Here is a 16,162-nt window from a genome sequence, read left to right on the forward strand (position 1 = left end):
TGTGGCAGTTTGTGACCACGTGAAGTCAACTCTGCTAATTGATGCGCAAGAACACTTTTCAAAACACATCCGTTTTGTTTGAGAACGCCGTCTCTCTTTGGAAGGCAACGCGGCCACTTTGTGTGTTTACAAGAATATTTACATTCCTGCATAATGTCTGACATCTGTATTTTCTTGACAAGAGAGAAGAACGTTAGGGGAAAGAGTAAGATGGAGGAAAGACGAAGACTTGGGGAGCATCGTTTCATGTGACTTGTGAAACTCTTTTATCAGAAGTGAGCAACATAACTGCCACTCGGTATTCTTCTCCTTGTTGATCTGATTGGTCCCTGATGGAGTCATTTTTAACTGACGTCCAATCAACTTCCAAGTTTTACTTGAAAGCTTTTTCCTCAACACCAGAACTCTCCCTTATGAAAGGGTAATACTAGGGATGTCCGATAATGGCTTTTTGCCGATATCCGATATTCCGATATTGTCCAACTCTTTAATTACCGATACCGATATCAACCGATATATGCAGTCGTGGAATTAACACATTATTATGCCTAATTTGGACAACCAGGTATGGTGAAGATAAGGTACTTTTTAAAAAAATAAAATAAAATAAGATAACTAAATTAAAAACATTTTCTTGAATAAAAAAGAAAGTAAAACAATATAAAAACAGTTACATAGAAACTAGTAATGAATGAAAATGAGTAAAATTAACTGTTAAAGGTTAGTACTATTAGTGGAGCAGCAGCACGCACAATCATGTGTGCTTACGGACTGTATCCCTTGCAGACTGTATTGATATATATTGATATATAATGTAGGAACCAGAATATTGATAACAGAAAGAAATGGGGGGAGGGAGGTTTTTTGGGTTGGTGCACTAATTGTAAGTGTATCTTGTGTTTTTTATGTTGATTTAATAAAAAAAAAAAAAACTAAAAAAAAACGATACAGATAATTAAAAAAACGATACCAATAATTTCCGATATTACATTTTAACGCTTATCGGCCGATAATATCGGCAGGCCAATATAATCGGACATCCCTAGGTAATACCAACTTTTTTCCAGCAAATGTCGCATACTAAATAATGGAAGGTTGCATGTTGGCCATTTTGATACATGTTGTGCAATAAATGTGCTAAAACCAAATGCAATGTAGGTAGAGATGTCCGATAATATCGGTCTGCCAATATTATCGGCCGATAAATGCGTTAAAATGTAATATCGGAAAGTATTGGTATCGGTTTTTTTTATTATCAGTATCGTTATTTTAATTTTTTTTATTTTTATTTTTTTATTAAATCCACATAAAAAACACAAGATACACTTACAATTAGTGCACCAACCCAAAAAACCTCCCTCCCCCCATTTCTTTCTGTTATCAATATTCCGGTTCCTACATTATATATCAATATATATCAATACAGTCTGCAAGGGATACAGTCCGTAAGCACACATGATTGTGCGTGCTGCTGCTCCACTAATAGTACTAACCTTTAACAGTTAATTTTACAAATGTTCATTAATTACTAGTTTCTATGTAACTGTTTTTATATTGTTTTACTTTCTTTTTTATTCAAGAAAATGTTTTTAATTTATTTATCTTATTTTATTTGATTCATTTTTTTAAAAAGTACCTTATCTTCACCATACCTGGTTGTCCAAATTAGGCATAATAATGTGTTAACTCCACGACTGTATATATCGGTTGATATCGGTATCGGTTGATATCGGTATCGGTAATTAAAGAGTTGGACAATATCGGCATATCGGATATCGGCAAAAAGCCATTATCGGACATCCCTAAATGTAGGTCAATATATGTTATGCTATAGCAGGGGTCGGCAACCCAAAATGTTGCCATATTGGACCAAAAATATTTTAAAAAATCTGTCTGGAGCCGCAAAAAAATTAAAAGCCTATATAAGTGTTATAATGAAGGCAACACATGATGTAAGTGTCTTTATTAGCTATATTAGCCTACTATCAAAGGCTGACGCAAATCTTCGTTGACAGAAATAATACATAAAATTATCACAAATACATAATTATCGTACATTGCGATGCCTTTGACCCCGCCCCCTCTCCAACATCTCCTAACGTAAATGTGTCGGCAAAGATTCTCACATTTAAAACAAAAATGACGATTTTAGACGACTGCAATGTATCCAATTGTGCACATTTTTGCAACATTGGAAATGATCAGTAAAATGGAGGTTTCTCACAGGATGAGATAACTTCTGGAAATTACTGGCTCAGAATGGCCAAAGGTATAGAAGTGTGTGTCCAAGTTAAAGGAAACGACAGGCTGTCTTCTTTTAATGGATTTAATACAATCGTTGCAAGCTGGGTAACGTTTGCTGTGGTCTGGAACAACATGGCACACAAACAACTATCAGAAATGCAGCCAATATTACGTACAGATAATGTGTCATGAGTAGAGATGTCCGATAATATCGTCCTGCCGATATTATCGGCCGATATATGCGTTAAAATGTAATATCGGAAATTATCGGTATCGTTTTTTTTATTATCGGTATCGTATTTTTTTTTTCTTTTTTTTTTTTTTAAAAATTAAATCAACATAAAAAACACAAGATACACTTACAATTAGTGCACCAACCCAAAAAACCTCCCTCCCCCATTTACACTCATTCACACAAAAGGGTTGTTTCTTTCTGTTATTAATATTCTGGTTCCTACATTATATATCAATATATATCAATACAGTCTGCAAGGGATACAGTCCGTAAGCACACATGATTGTGCGTGCTGCTGGTCCACTAATAGTACTAACTTTTAACAGTTAATTTTACTCATTTTCATTCATTACTAGTTTCTATGTAACTGTTTTTATATTGTTGTACTTTCTTTTTTATTCAAGAAAATGTTTTTAATTTATTTATCTTATTTTACTAATTTTTAAAAAAAGTACCTTATCTTCACCATACCTGGTTGTCCAAATTAGGCATAATAATGTGTTAATTCCACGACTGCATATATCGGTTGATATCGGTATCGGTTGATATCGGTATCGGTAATTAAAGAGTTGGACAATATCGGAATATCGGATATCGGCAAAAAGCCATTATCGGACATCCCTAGTCATGAGACGTGCAAATATAAATTAAATACGCAGAGGACAGAAGTTAAATAAATTAAATGAGCTCAAATATACATATAAACGAGGCATAATGATGCAATATGTACATACAGCTAGCCTAAATAGCATGTTAGCATTGGTTAGCTTACGGTCATGGATTGACCAAATATGCCTGATAAGCACTCCAGAAAATCAATAAAATCAACAAAGCTCACCTTTGTGCATTGACACACAGTATAAAACGTTTGGTGGACAAAATGAGACAAAGAAGGAGTGGCATAAAACACGTCTTTCTGTGGCAGCATCAGAGAAAGTTGTGCGTGTAAACAAACTAAATATACCTATAAACGAGGCATAATGATGCAATATGTACATACAGCTAGCCTAAATAGCATGTTAGCATCGGTTAGCTTGCGGTCATGGATTGACCAAATATGCCTGATAAGCACTCCAGCAAACCAATAAAATCAACAAAGCTCACCTTTGTGCATTGACACACAGTATAAAACGTTTGGTGGACAAAATGAGACAAAGGAGGAGTGGCATAAAACACGTCTTTCTGTGGCAGCATCCGAGAAAGTTGTGCGTGTAAACAAACTAAGGTGAGTTCAAGGATCGCTGAAGTTAGTAGGACAAAACGGCGCTTGCCAAATACTCTCATCAGTGAAGCATGTATAACATAAACAGTGGGATTTTTAACAATTAGGAAGGTTTGTGTCATGTTTGTTCGCCTACAGAAAATATATTAAAAGAAAAAATATATATTTTTTCTTTATCTTTTACCATTTTCACACATCTCTGAAAGAGGTCTTTGGAGCCACTAGGGCGGTGCTAAAGAGCTGTGGGTTGCATGCGGCTCTTTAGCGCTGCCCGAGTGGCGGGTATTTGGCGAGCTTCGTTTTGTCCTACTAATTTCATCGATCCTTGAACTCACGTAGTTTGTTTGCATGTACAACTTTCTCCGACGCTGCTACAGAAAGACGTGTTTTATGCCACTCCTTTGTTTCATTTTGTCCACCAAAAGTTTTATGCTGTGCGGGAATGCACAAAGGTGAGCTTTGTTGATGTTATTGACTTGTTGGAGTGCTAATCAGGCATATTTGGTCACTGCATGTCTGCAAATTAATCGGTGCTAACATGCTATTTAGGCTAGCTGTTTGTACATATTGCATCATTATGCCTTGTTTGTAGGTGCATTTGAGCTCATTTAATTTCCTTTACTTATGTCCTCTGTGTATTTCATATTATATTTGCATGTCTCATGACACATTATCTGTATGTAATATTGGCTGCATTTGTGGTATTTGCTTGTGTGCCATGTTGTTCCAGACCACAGCAAACGTTACCCAGCTTGCAAAGATTGAAATAAATCCATTAGAAGGAGACAGCTTGCAGTTTCCTTTAACTTGGACACACACATCTATACCTTTGGCCATTGTAAGACAGTAATTTCCAGGAGTTATCTCACCCTCTGAGAAGCCTCTGATTTTAGTAATGTTTTCCAATGTTGTAAAAATGTGTAGAATAAATGTTAAATTTCAACATTTCTGTCAACAAAGATTTGCGTCAGCCTACGACACATAGTCATTTTGATAGTAGGCTACACTGCAAAAAGTCAGTGTTCAAAAACAAGGAAAAAAAAAATACAAAAATGTGGGGTATTTTACTTGAACTAAGCAAAATTATCTGCCAATAGAACAAGAAAATGTGGCTTGTCAAGACTTTCCAAAACAAGTCAAATTAGCTAACCTCAATGAACCCAAAAATACCTTAAAATAAGTATATTCTCACTAATAACAAGTGCACTTTTCTTGGTAGAAAAAAAAATGAGACCTTTTTGCTCAATATGTTGAAAAATATTCTTAAATGAAGTAAACGCTAGTGCCATTATCTTGACATAATGATATGCGCTCGGCATTACATTTCTTGAAACCAGCAAACTTATACTAAAAACGAATTTATTGTTCTTAATGGAAAGGCAACAAGTTTCCTAACAGCTCAGGCAAATCATATGGTCTAAAAATGCATTTTTCCATGGATAACATGACATCATCGCGCCAAGTGCGTGCTCTTTCAGTCAATTAGTGCGCATATACCCTTGGCCAACATTTTTTTTATTGTAATTTTGAGGAATTTATCTGAAAGTGCATGAACTATTTCTGTTCAAAATTGTTTGAAATGTCAAATGTTTAAATATTAACTGTCAGTTTACTGTACTGTGCCGACTGTACTACTATATGAGTACCTATTTTCTATTGTTTCATTGAAAATAAAACAGCAAAGTCCATTTGGCTGTCATCTGTTTTAATTATGAGACACAATTTTTTTTCCATGCTTGAAATAAGAAATGATGACTTTAAAAAAGTAGTTTTATCCTTGTGAGTGTTGATGACACAGTTTTGCAACACTTGGTATTCTAGTTTCAAGCATGTTTTACTCAATATACACTACCGTTCAAAAGTTTGGGGTCACCCAAACAATTTTGTGGAATAGCCTTCATTTCTAAGAACAAGAATAGACTGTCGTGTTTCGGACGAAAGTTCTCTTTTTCTGGCCATTTTGAGCGTTTAATTGACCCCACAAATGTGATGCTCCAGAAACTCAATCTGCTCAAAGGAAGGTCAGTTTTGTAGTTTCTGTAACGAGCTAAAGTGTTTTCAGATGTGTGAACATGATTGCACAAGGGTTTTCTAATCATCAATTAGCCTTCTGAGCCACTGAGCAAACACATTGTACCATTAGAACACTGGAGTGATAGTTGCTGGAAATGGGCCTCTATACACCTATGTAGATATTGCACCAAAAACCAGACATTTGCAGCTAGAATAGTCATTTACCACATTAGCAATGTATAGAGTGTATTTCTTTATAGTTAAGACTAGTTTAAAGTTATCTTCATTGAAAAATAAGGACATTTTAATGTGACCCCAAACTTTTGAACGGTAGTGTAGGTCATCAAATCTCAGCAACAAGCTGTAATATCTTACTGAGATCATTTAGGACCAAAACACTTAAAACAAGTAAAACACTCTAACATAAAATCTGCTTAGTGAGAAGAATGATCTTATCAGACAGAAAATAAGCAAATATCACCCTTATTTGAGATATTTCATCTTACTTAGATTTCACTTTTTGCAGTGTATTATAGCTAATATAGACACTTACATCATGTGTTGCCTTCATTATAACACTTATATTAGGCTCTTATATAAGATTTATTTTTATTTTTAAGTTTTTGGTCCAATATTGCTTTTTCTACATTTAGGGTTGCCGACCCATGACCTCACACATGGCGTGTACAGTTAATAAGGGCCGCAGTTTGACCCTGGAATGGATTATTACTGATGCACCGAAGTACAAGGTGTAGTTATTAAAGTTGCATCCGTTGAATCCGGCCAATAATAATACCAACCCTGTTTCCATATGAGTTGGGAAATTGTGTTAGATGTAAATATCAACGGAATACAATGATTTGCAAATCATTTTCAACCCATATTCAGTTGAATATGCTACAAAGACAACATATTTGATGTTCAAACTGATAAACATATTTTTTTTGTGCAAATAATCATTAACTTTAGAATTTGCTGCCAGCAACACGTGACAAAGAAGTTGGGAAAGGTGGCAATAAATACTGATAAAGTTGAGGAATGCTCATCAAACACTTATTTGGAACATCCCACAAGTGAATAGGCACATTGGGAACGGGTGGGTGCCATGATTGGGTATAAAAGTAGATTCCATGAAATGCTCAGTCATTCACAAACAAGGATGGGGTTGAGGGTCACCACTTTGTCAACAAATGCCTGAGCAAATTGTTGAACAGTTTAAGAAAAACCTTTCTCAACCAGCTATTGCAAGGAATTCAGGGATTTCACCATCTACGCTCCGTAATATCAAATCAAATCAAATCAACTTTATTTATAAAGCACATTTAAAATTTACCACAGGGGTAGCCAAAGTGCTGTACAATGGGCAGGTTAAAAATAATACGAGAACCGAGCAAACACAACACAACACAAACAGAACACGATAAAAAATAAATAAATAAAACATAACAACATAAAAACAGGTTCACAGCAGGTGTATTATGGGGCGCCATTGCAGGATGGGTATCACTCTGTGTTAAAAGCCATGGAATAAAAGTATGTTTTTAAGAGAGATTTAAAAACAGGAAGAGAGGAGGCTTGTCTAACACTAAGAGGTAGGTCGTTCCAGAGCTTGGGAGCAGCAGCGGCGAAAGCTCTGTCACCTCTAAGCTTCAGCCTTGTGTCAGGGGACCGTCAGTAGCAGCTGATCGGCTGATCGGGTGGGGCAGTAAGGCTGAAGGAGGTCGGAGAGATATGTTGGCGCGAGGTTGTTTAGACATTTAAAAACAAATAAAAGGAGTTTAAAATTGATTCTGTAACGCACAGGGAGCCAGTGAAGGGACGCTAATATAGGGGTGATGCGCTCACGTCTGCGGGTCTGTGTTAGCAGACGAGCAGCAGAGTTCTGCACGAGCTGCAGGAGGCCTGGCTAATGCCTACATACAGGGCATTGCAGTAGTCTAAACCAGTCGAGATAAAGGCGTGGATTAGTTTCTCGAGATCATGTCCTGATAGAAGCGGTTTCACTTTCGCTATTTGGCGTAATTAATAAAAGCTTTTTTGTACGACGCTGCTGATTTGTTTTTCGAATTTAAAATCTGAGTGGAACTTTACCCCCAGGTTTGTGACACAGTCGCTGAGTGCCGAGGTCAACGTTGGGGGAGGGGGAGCGACTTGGACCGAACAACATAACTTCTGTTTTGTCTTCATTTAGGCTCAGGAAGTTAGCTGAAAGCCAGGCTTTGATGTCGTGCAGGCAGTCAATAAGGCGTTGAACCGTGTTATTTTGTGCCATGGGAAAATAAATCTGGCAATCATCGGCATAAAAATGAAACGCAATATCGCACTTCCTAAAAATAGAACCAAGGGGGAGAAGGTAAAGCGCAAATAAGATTGGGGGCAAGGATTGAGCCCTGGGGAACCCCATGTGGTAAAGGAGCTGTGGAAGACATAAAACTGTCTATTTTTACACAAAAACTCCTGTCAGTTAGGTACGACCGGAACCAGTTGAGGGCGGCGCCCTTAAAGGCCTACTGAAATGATTTTTTTTTATTTAAACGGGAATAGCAGATCCATTCTATGTGTCATACTTGATCATTTCGCGATATTGCCATATTTTTGCTGAAAGGATTTAGTAGAGAAAATCGACGATAAAGTTCGCAACTTTTGCTCGCTGATAAAAAAAAGCCTTGCCTGTAGCGGAAGTAGCGTGACGTCACAGGAGCTAGTATTCCTCACAATTCCCCGTTGTTTACAATTGAGCGAGAGAGATTCGGACCGAGAAAGTGATGATTACCCCATTAATTTGAGCGAGGATGAAAGATTCGTAGATGAGGAACGTTACAGTGAAGGACTTGAGAGGCAGCGATGGACGTATCTTTTTTCGCTCTGACCGTAACTTAGGTACAAGCTGGCTCATTGGATTCCACACTCTCCTTTTTCTATTGTAGATCACAGATTTGTATTTTAAACCACCTCGGATACTATATCCTCTTGAAAATGAGAGTCGAGAACGCGAAATGGACATTCAGTGCCTTTTACATCGGCGAAATGCTTTAGCTATGAGCTAACGTGATAGCATCTTGCTTTAACTGCATATAGAAACAAAAGAAATAAACCCCTGACTCGAAGTATAGATAGAATATCAACAATACTATTAAACCGTGGACATGTAAATACACGGTTAATGCTTTCCAGGCTGGCGAAGGTTAACAATGCTGTGCTAAGGACGCCATTGAAGCTAACTTAGCAACCGGACTGCACAGAGCTATGCTAAAAACATTAGCTCTCCACCTACGCCAGCCAGCCCTCATTTGCTCATCAACACCCGTGCTCACCTGCGTTCCAGCGATCGGCAGAAGGACGAAGGACTTCACCCGATGCGTTTGGCGGCCCGGAGACGTAGGAAGTCAAGGTGAAGTCGGCGGCTAGCGCGGCTAGCGCGGCTAGCGCTCCAACAAAGTCCTCCTGGTTGTGTTGCTGTAGTCCGCTGCTAATACACCGATCCCACCTACAACTGTCTTCTTTGCAGCCTTCATTGTTCATTAAACAAATTGCAAAAGATGTCCAGAATACTGTGGAATTATGAAATGAAAACAGAGCTTTTTGTATAGGATTCTACGGGGTACCATAACTTCCGTTACTCGGACTTCGTCATGCGCATACGTCATCATACCGCGATGTTTCAGCCGGATATTTCCCGGGAATTTTAACATGTCACTTTATAAGTTAACCCGGCCGTATTGGCATGTGTTGCAATGTTAAGATTTCATCATTGATATATAAACTATCAGACTGCGTGGTCGCTAGTAGTGGCTTTCAGTAGGCCTTTAATGCCCACACAGTTCTCAAGACGAGTGATTAAGGTGGCGTGGTCGACGGTGTCGAAAGCAGCAGACAGATCCAAAAGCACCAGGACAACATATTTACCAGAATCAGTTGACAGGATTCATCAAATGGTTCAGAGAATCTGGAGAAATCACTGCGCGTAAGCAGCTAAGCCCGTGACCTTCCATCCCTCAGGCTGTACTGCATCAACAAGCGACATCAGTGTGTAAAGGATATCACCACATGGGCTCAGGAACACTTCAGGAACCCACTGTCAGTAACTACAGTTGGTCGCTACATCTGTAAGTGCAAGTTAAAACTCTCCTATGCAAGGCGAAAACCCTTTATCAACAACACCCAGAAACGCCGTCGGCTTCGCTGGGCCTGAGCTCATCTAAAATGGACTGACACAAAGTGGAAAAGTGTTCTGTGGTCTGACGAGTCCACATTTCAAATTGTTTTTGGAAACTGTGGACGTCGTGTGTCCTCCGGACCGAAGAGGAAACGAACCATCCGGATTGTTATAGGCGCAAAGTGGAAAAGCCAGCATCTGTGAACAAGTTTTAAGAAGTCAGTGGAAGCAACCGACCAATAGGAAACAAGCTCTCTGTCACACTGTACAAGCTTTCTTCCTCTTTCACATCCTCTGTCCAGTTAAAGCTGCACACAGCCTCGTAAAATACACTTAAACTTCATCCACGCTTGACCAAGTAGTCATGCTCAGGAATGATTACAGCCCCCCCCCCCTCCTCATCCTCCTAGTTCTGTCTGTTGTCTCACTCCCCCCCCCACCCCCCATCCTCGCCATGCCTGTTGTGCAGGGAAAGGGGAAAGTAAGGGGGGCTTGTTTGACCCTGAGAATAGAGGAGGTGGAGGGGCCGGGGATGGGGGGCTGCTGAGACGTTTGACGCCAAGAGTCCAGACCGCAGCTAATGGGGAACAGGTGTGTGTGTGTGTGTGTGTGTGTGTGTGTGTGTGTGTGTGTGTGTGTGTGTGAGGGCGGGGGCTGAGCCAGAGAGGTCACGCATACCGAGACGAGAGGTGAGACGAGAGAGTAAGGAAAGGACGGACACACTGTCCAAAGCAGCGCTGTATTATTGTTGTTGTTATTGTTATTATAATTGCCATTCAGACTTACCGTGTGTGTGGGAGTAGCTGTACAGGCTCTGACCAGCGGGGGCGCCGCCATAGTTGGAGTAGCCCAAAAGTCCCGTTTGTCCCCCTGGCGAGTGGCTCAGGCCATCCTCTGTTTTGATGTCTGCACACACACACACACACACACACACACACACACACACACACACACACACACACACACACACACACACACACACACACACACACACACACACACACACACACACACACACACACACACACACACACACACACACACACACACACACACACATTGAGAAATAAAGGGAATGTGTTAAAAAAATGTCTTCAATGTTATCAAAAGTGGCAAATCCAAAGATATATTTACAGTCGTGGTCAAAAGTTTACATCCACTTGTAAAGAACATAATGTCATGGCTGTCTTCTGACATCACATGGACAAAGATAAGACCTTCTGGAGGAAAGTTCTGTGGTCAGATGAAACAAAAAATGGAGCTGTTTGGCCACAACACCCAGCAATATGTTTGGAGGAGAAAAGGTGAAGCCTTTAATCCCAGGAACACCATCCCTAGCGTCAAGCATGGTGGTGGTAGTATTATGCTATGGGCCTGTTTTGCTGCCAATGGAACTGGTGCTTTACAGAGAGTAAATGGGACAATGAAAAAGGAGGATTACCTCCAAATTCTTCAGGACAAGCTAAAATGACTGATTTAAACGTGTGGACAATGCTGAAGAAACAAGTCCATGTCGGAAAATCAACAAATTTAGCCGAACTGCACCAATTTTGTCAAGAGGAGTGGTCATAAATTCGACCAGGAGCTTGTGGATGGCTACCAAAAGCGCCTTATTGCAGTGAAACTTGCCAAAAGACATGTAAGCAAATATTAACATTGCTGTATGTATACTTTTGACCCAGCACATTTGCTCACATTTTCAGTAGACCCATAATAAATTCATGAAAAAATAAGAGTTGTAGAAATGATTGGAAACTCAAGACATCCATTTACAAGTGTATGTAAACTTTTGACCACTATTGTAATTATTCATTTTAAAGAAAGACAATTATTTTCTACTGGTGCATTTTTTTTTTATTACCATAAATGCTCCAATTGACACCTCAATTCAATTAACCCTGAGGTCTCCTATAACAGTGGTGCCCAACCATCGTTCCAGTCCGTGTCGTATTTGCTATTCCAGAGCGCGGCCACCGCTGCTGCTCACTGCTCCCCTCACCCCCCAGGGGGTCAACAAGGGGATGGGTCAAATGCAGAGGGTAATTTCACCACACCTAGCAGTGTTTCCCATAAACTGCCAAGATATGCGGCGGTGGGGGCGTGACTATGGGCGTGGTCACATGACATCGAGTAATTTGCATAATTTACTACAATGATATGATTTTCTCTAAAAAGGCTCAAAAAAAGTATACTTACTAATTAATAATAACAGTTTTGTTTTAAACGTCCATCCATCCATTTTACAATATAATTACAACACTTTATGTACATATTTATATACAGATTTGAACAATAAGTTATTCACTGAAATATATTCATTAATTGTGGTTCTTACAAAAAATATATCTTATAAAAATATAAAAGCTAAAATGTCTCTTAAACCTCTGCCCCTTTAATTAGTGCATACTAAATAATTGAACATTAGCCTACTACTACAACCATATTATTTACCAGCAACATAAAGTGAAACAGAGGCAGAGGTGTCCTGCCACAGTCAGTAACAAATAAACAGAAAACAGTAGTGGTCAAATACAAATAAGGCAACAAGAGAAGTATCCTACACTTCTCTTTTGTAAAGTAAATCTGAACAGCCTATATGGGCATCTACATCAACTATATGATTTGCCTGAGAAGCTGGACAGGACAAATTTTTTATATATATATATATATATATATATATATATATATATATATATATATATATATATATATATATATATATATATATATATATATATATATATATTTTTTTTTTTAAATTTTGTGGCGGACGTAATTCTTTCGTGGCGGGCCGCCACAAATAAATGATGAATGTGTGGGAAACACTGCCTAGTGTGTGTGTGTGACTATCGTTGGGATGCTCCTGTGGATACATTCCAACGTTGGTCGGGTCATCTGTTCTCAGGAAGCGGAGGGCTTTCCTCTGTAGCCTGTCCAGAAGTCCAAGTTTAGTGGTACCAGCTTCGGTCCACAGCGGACGCTAAAAGGACTGTTTGAAAACTTTTTCACAGATATTTCACATGCCTGCACAACAATGTAAAACAACAACAACAAAAAAGTGTCATGAAAACAGAATATTCAGGTTTGATCATTTTTTTAATAGAGATTTTGGTAACACTTTAGTTAGGGGAACATATTCACCATTAATTAGTTGCTTATTAACATGCAAATTAGTAACACATTGGCTCTTAACTAGTCATTATTAAGTACTTATTAATGCCTTATTCTGCATGGCCTTATTATACAACCATATTCACCATTACTAACCTCAACCCTAACCAAATAACTCTAAATTAAGTCTTTGTTACTTAGAATATGTTCCCCTAGTGTCCAAATAACTCTAAATGAAGTCTTTGTTACTTAGAATATGTTCCCCTAGTGTCCAAATAACTCTAAATTAAGTCTTTGTTACTTAGAATATGTTCCCCTAGTGTCCAAAAAACTCTAAATTAAGTCTTTGTTACTTAGAATATGTTCCCCTAGTGTCCAATTAACTCTAAATTAAGTCTTTGTTACTTAGAATATGTTCCCCTAGTGTCCAATTAACTCTAAATTAAGTCTTTGTTACTTAGATTATGTTCCCCTAGTGTCCAATTAACTCTAAATTAAGTCTTTGTTACTTAGAATATGTTCCCCTAGTGTCCAATTAACTCTAAATTAAGTCTTTGTTACTTAGAATATGTTCCCCTAGTGTCAAATTAACGCTAAATTCAGTCTTTGTTACTTAGAATATGTTAACCAATACTAAAGTGTTACCAAGACTTTTTTTCTCAAAACAGTCTATTTTTCACCCACAAATACACATTGACTTTATCGTCGACAAAAATGTGGACAAATTTTCCTGAAAAATAAACCTTTATTCCTGAAAGAATAAAGGTTTTAGAAACGTTAAATGATTTTCGCCAACTTTACTTTTGCCTGTCCCACGAGACATTTTCAATAAAGTCAGGTTAAAAATATATACTAAAATGTTGTTCTTTCAAGAATAAAAGTTTATTTTTCAGGAAAAATTGTCCAAATTTTTGTTGACGATAAAGTCAATGTGTTTTTCTGGGGGAAAAATAGACTGTTTTGAGAAAAAAAGTCTTGGTAACACTTTAGTATGGGGAACATATTCTACATAACAAAGACTTCATTTAGAGTTAATTGGACACTAGGGGAACATATTCTAAGTAACAAAGACTTAATTTAGAGTTATTTGGACACTAGGGGAACATATTCTAAGTAACAAAGACTTAATTTAGAGTTATTTGGACACTAGGGGAACATATTCTAAGTAACAAAGACTTAATTTAGAGTTATTTGGACACTAGGGGAACATATTCTAAGTAACAAAGACTTAATTTAGAGTTATTTGGACACTAGGGGAACATATTCTAAGTAACAAAGACTTAATTTAGAGTTATTTGGACACTATAGGAACATATTCTAAGTAACAAAGACTTAATTTAGAGTTATTTGGACACTAGGGGAACATATTCTAAGTAACAAAGACTTAATTTAGAGTTATTTGGACACTAGGGGAACATATTCTAAGTAACAAAGACTTCATTTAGAGTTATTTGGACACTAGGGGAACATATTCTAAGTAATAAAGACTTAATTTAGAGTTATTTGGACACTAGGGGAACATATTCTAAGTAACAAAGACTTCATTTAGAGTTATTTGGACACTAGGGGAACATATTCTAAGTAATAAAGACTTAATTTAGAGTTTTTTGGACACTAGGGGAACATATTCTAAGTAACAAAGACTTAATTTAGAGTTATTTGGACACTAGGGGAACATATTCTAAGTAACAAAGACTTAATTTAGAGTTTTTTGGACACTAGGGGAACATATTCTAAGTAACAAAGACTTAATTTAGAGTTATTTGGACACTAGGGGAACATATTCTAAGTAACAAAGACTTAATTTAGAGTTTTTTGGACACTAGGGGAACATATTCTAAGTAACAAAGACTTAATTTAGAGTTATTTGGACACTAGGGGAACATATTCTAAGTAACAAAGACTTAATTTAGAGTTAATTGGACACTAGGGGAACATATTCTAAGTAACAAAGACTTAATTTAGAGTTTTTTGGACACTAGGGGAACATATTCTAAGTAACAAAGACTTAATTTAGAGTTTTTTGGACACTAGGGGAACATATTCTAAGTAACAAAGACTTAATTTAGAGTTATTTGGACACTAGGGGAACATATTCTAAGTAACAAAGACTTCATTTAGAGTTATTTGGACACTAGGGGAACATATTCTAAGTAACAAAGACTTAATTTAGAGTTTTTTGGACACTAGGGGAACATATTCTAAGTAACAAAGACTTAATTTAGAGTTATTTGGACACTAGGGGAACATATTCTAAGTAACAAAGACTTAATTTAGAGTTAATTGGACACTAGGGGAACATATTCTAAGTAACAAAGACTTAATTTAGAGTTATTTGGACACTAGGGGAACATATTCTAAGTAACAAAGACTTCATTTAGAGTTAATTGGACACTAGGGGAACATATTCTAAGTAACAAAGACTTAATTTAGAGTTAATTGGACACTAGGGGAACATATTCTAAGTAACAAAGACTTAATTTAGAGTTAATTGGACACTAGGTGAACATATTCTAAGTAACACAGACTTAATTTAGAGTTATTTGGTTAGGGTTGGGGTTAGGGTTAGGGTTAGAGGGTTAGGGTTGGGGTTAAGGTTAGGGTTAGTAATGGTGAATATGGTTGTATAATAAGGCCATGCCGAATAAGGCATTAATAAGTACTTAATAATGACTAATTAAGAGCCAATGTGTTACTAATGTGCATGTTAATAAGCAACTAATTAATGGTGAATATGTTCCCCATACTAAAGTGTTACCAAAATCTTTATTAAAAAATTATCAAACCTGAATATTCTGTTTTCATGACACTTTTTGTTGTTGTTGTTTTACATTGTTGTGCATCCTTTGCATTTGACCCATCCCCTTGCTCACCCCCTGGGATATATATATATATATATATACATATATATATATATATATATATATATATATATATATATATATATATATATATATATATATATATATATATATATATATATACACTACCGTTCAAAAGTTTGGGGTCACATTGAAATGTCCTTATTTTTGAAGGAAAAGCACTGTACTTTTCAATGAAGATAACTTTAAACTAGTCTTAACTTTAAAGAAATACACTCTATACATTGCTAATGTGGTAAATGACTATTCTAGCTGCAAATGTCTGCTTTTTGGTGCAATATCTACATAGGTGTATAGAG

The 16,162-nt window shown here is 37.2% G+C and overlaps 1 protein-coding gene across 1 annotated transcript in view; it reads right to left on the minus strand.

Moving 5' to 3' along the window:
* Window positions 1-16,162, minus strand: part of eya2 (EYA transcriptional coactivator and phosphatase 2) — a 181,105-nt gene that overhangs the window by 73,550 nt on the left and 91,393 nt on the right. Inside the window, exon 4 of the mRNA XM_062037495.1 lies at window positions 10,657-10,776. Coding sequence (XP_061893479.1) covers window positions 10,657-10,776 — 120 coding nt within the window. The remainder of the gene's footprint in view (window positions 1-10,656; window positions 10,777-16,162) is intronic.

The sequence above is a fragment of the Entelurus aequoreus genome, linkage group LG26, assembly GCF_033978785.1.
Source record: "Entelurus aequoreus isolate RoL-2023_Sb linkage group LG26, RoL_Eaeq_v1.1, whole genome shotgun sequence".
Taxonomy (NCBI): Eukaryota; Metazoa; Chordata; class Actinopteri; order Syngnathiformes; family Syngnathidae; genus Entelurus; species Entelurus aequoreus.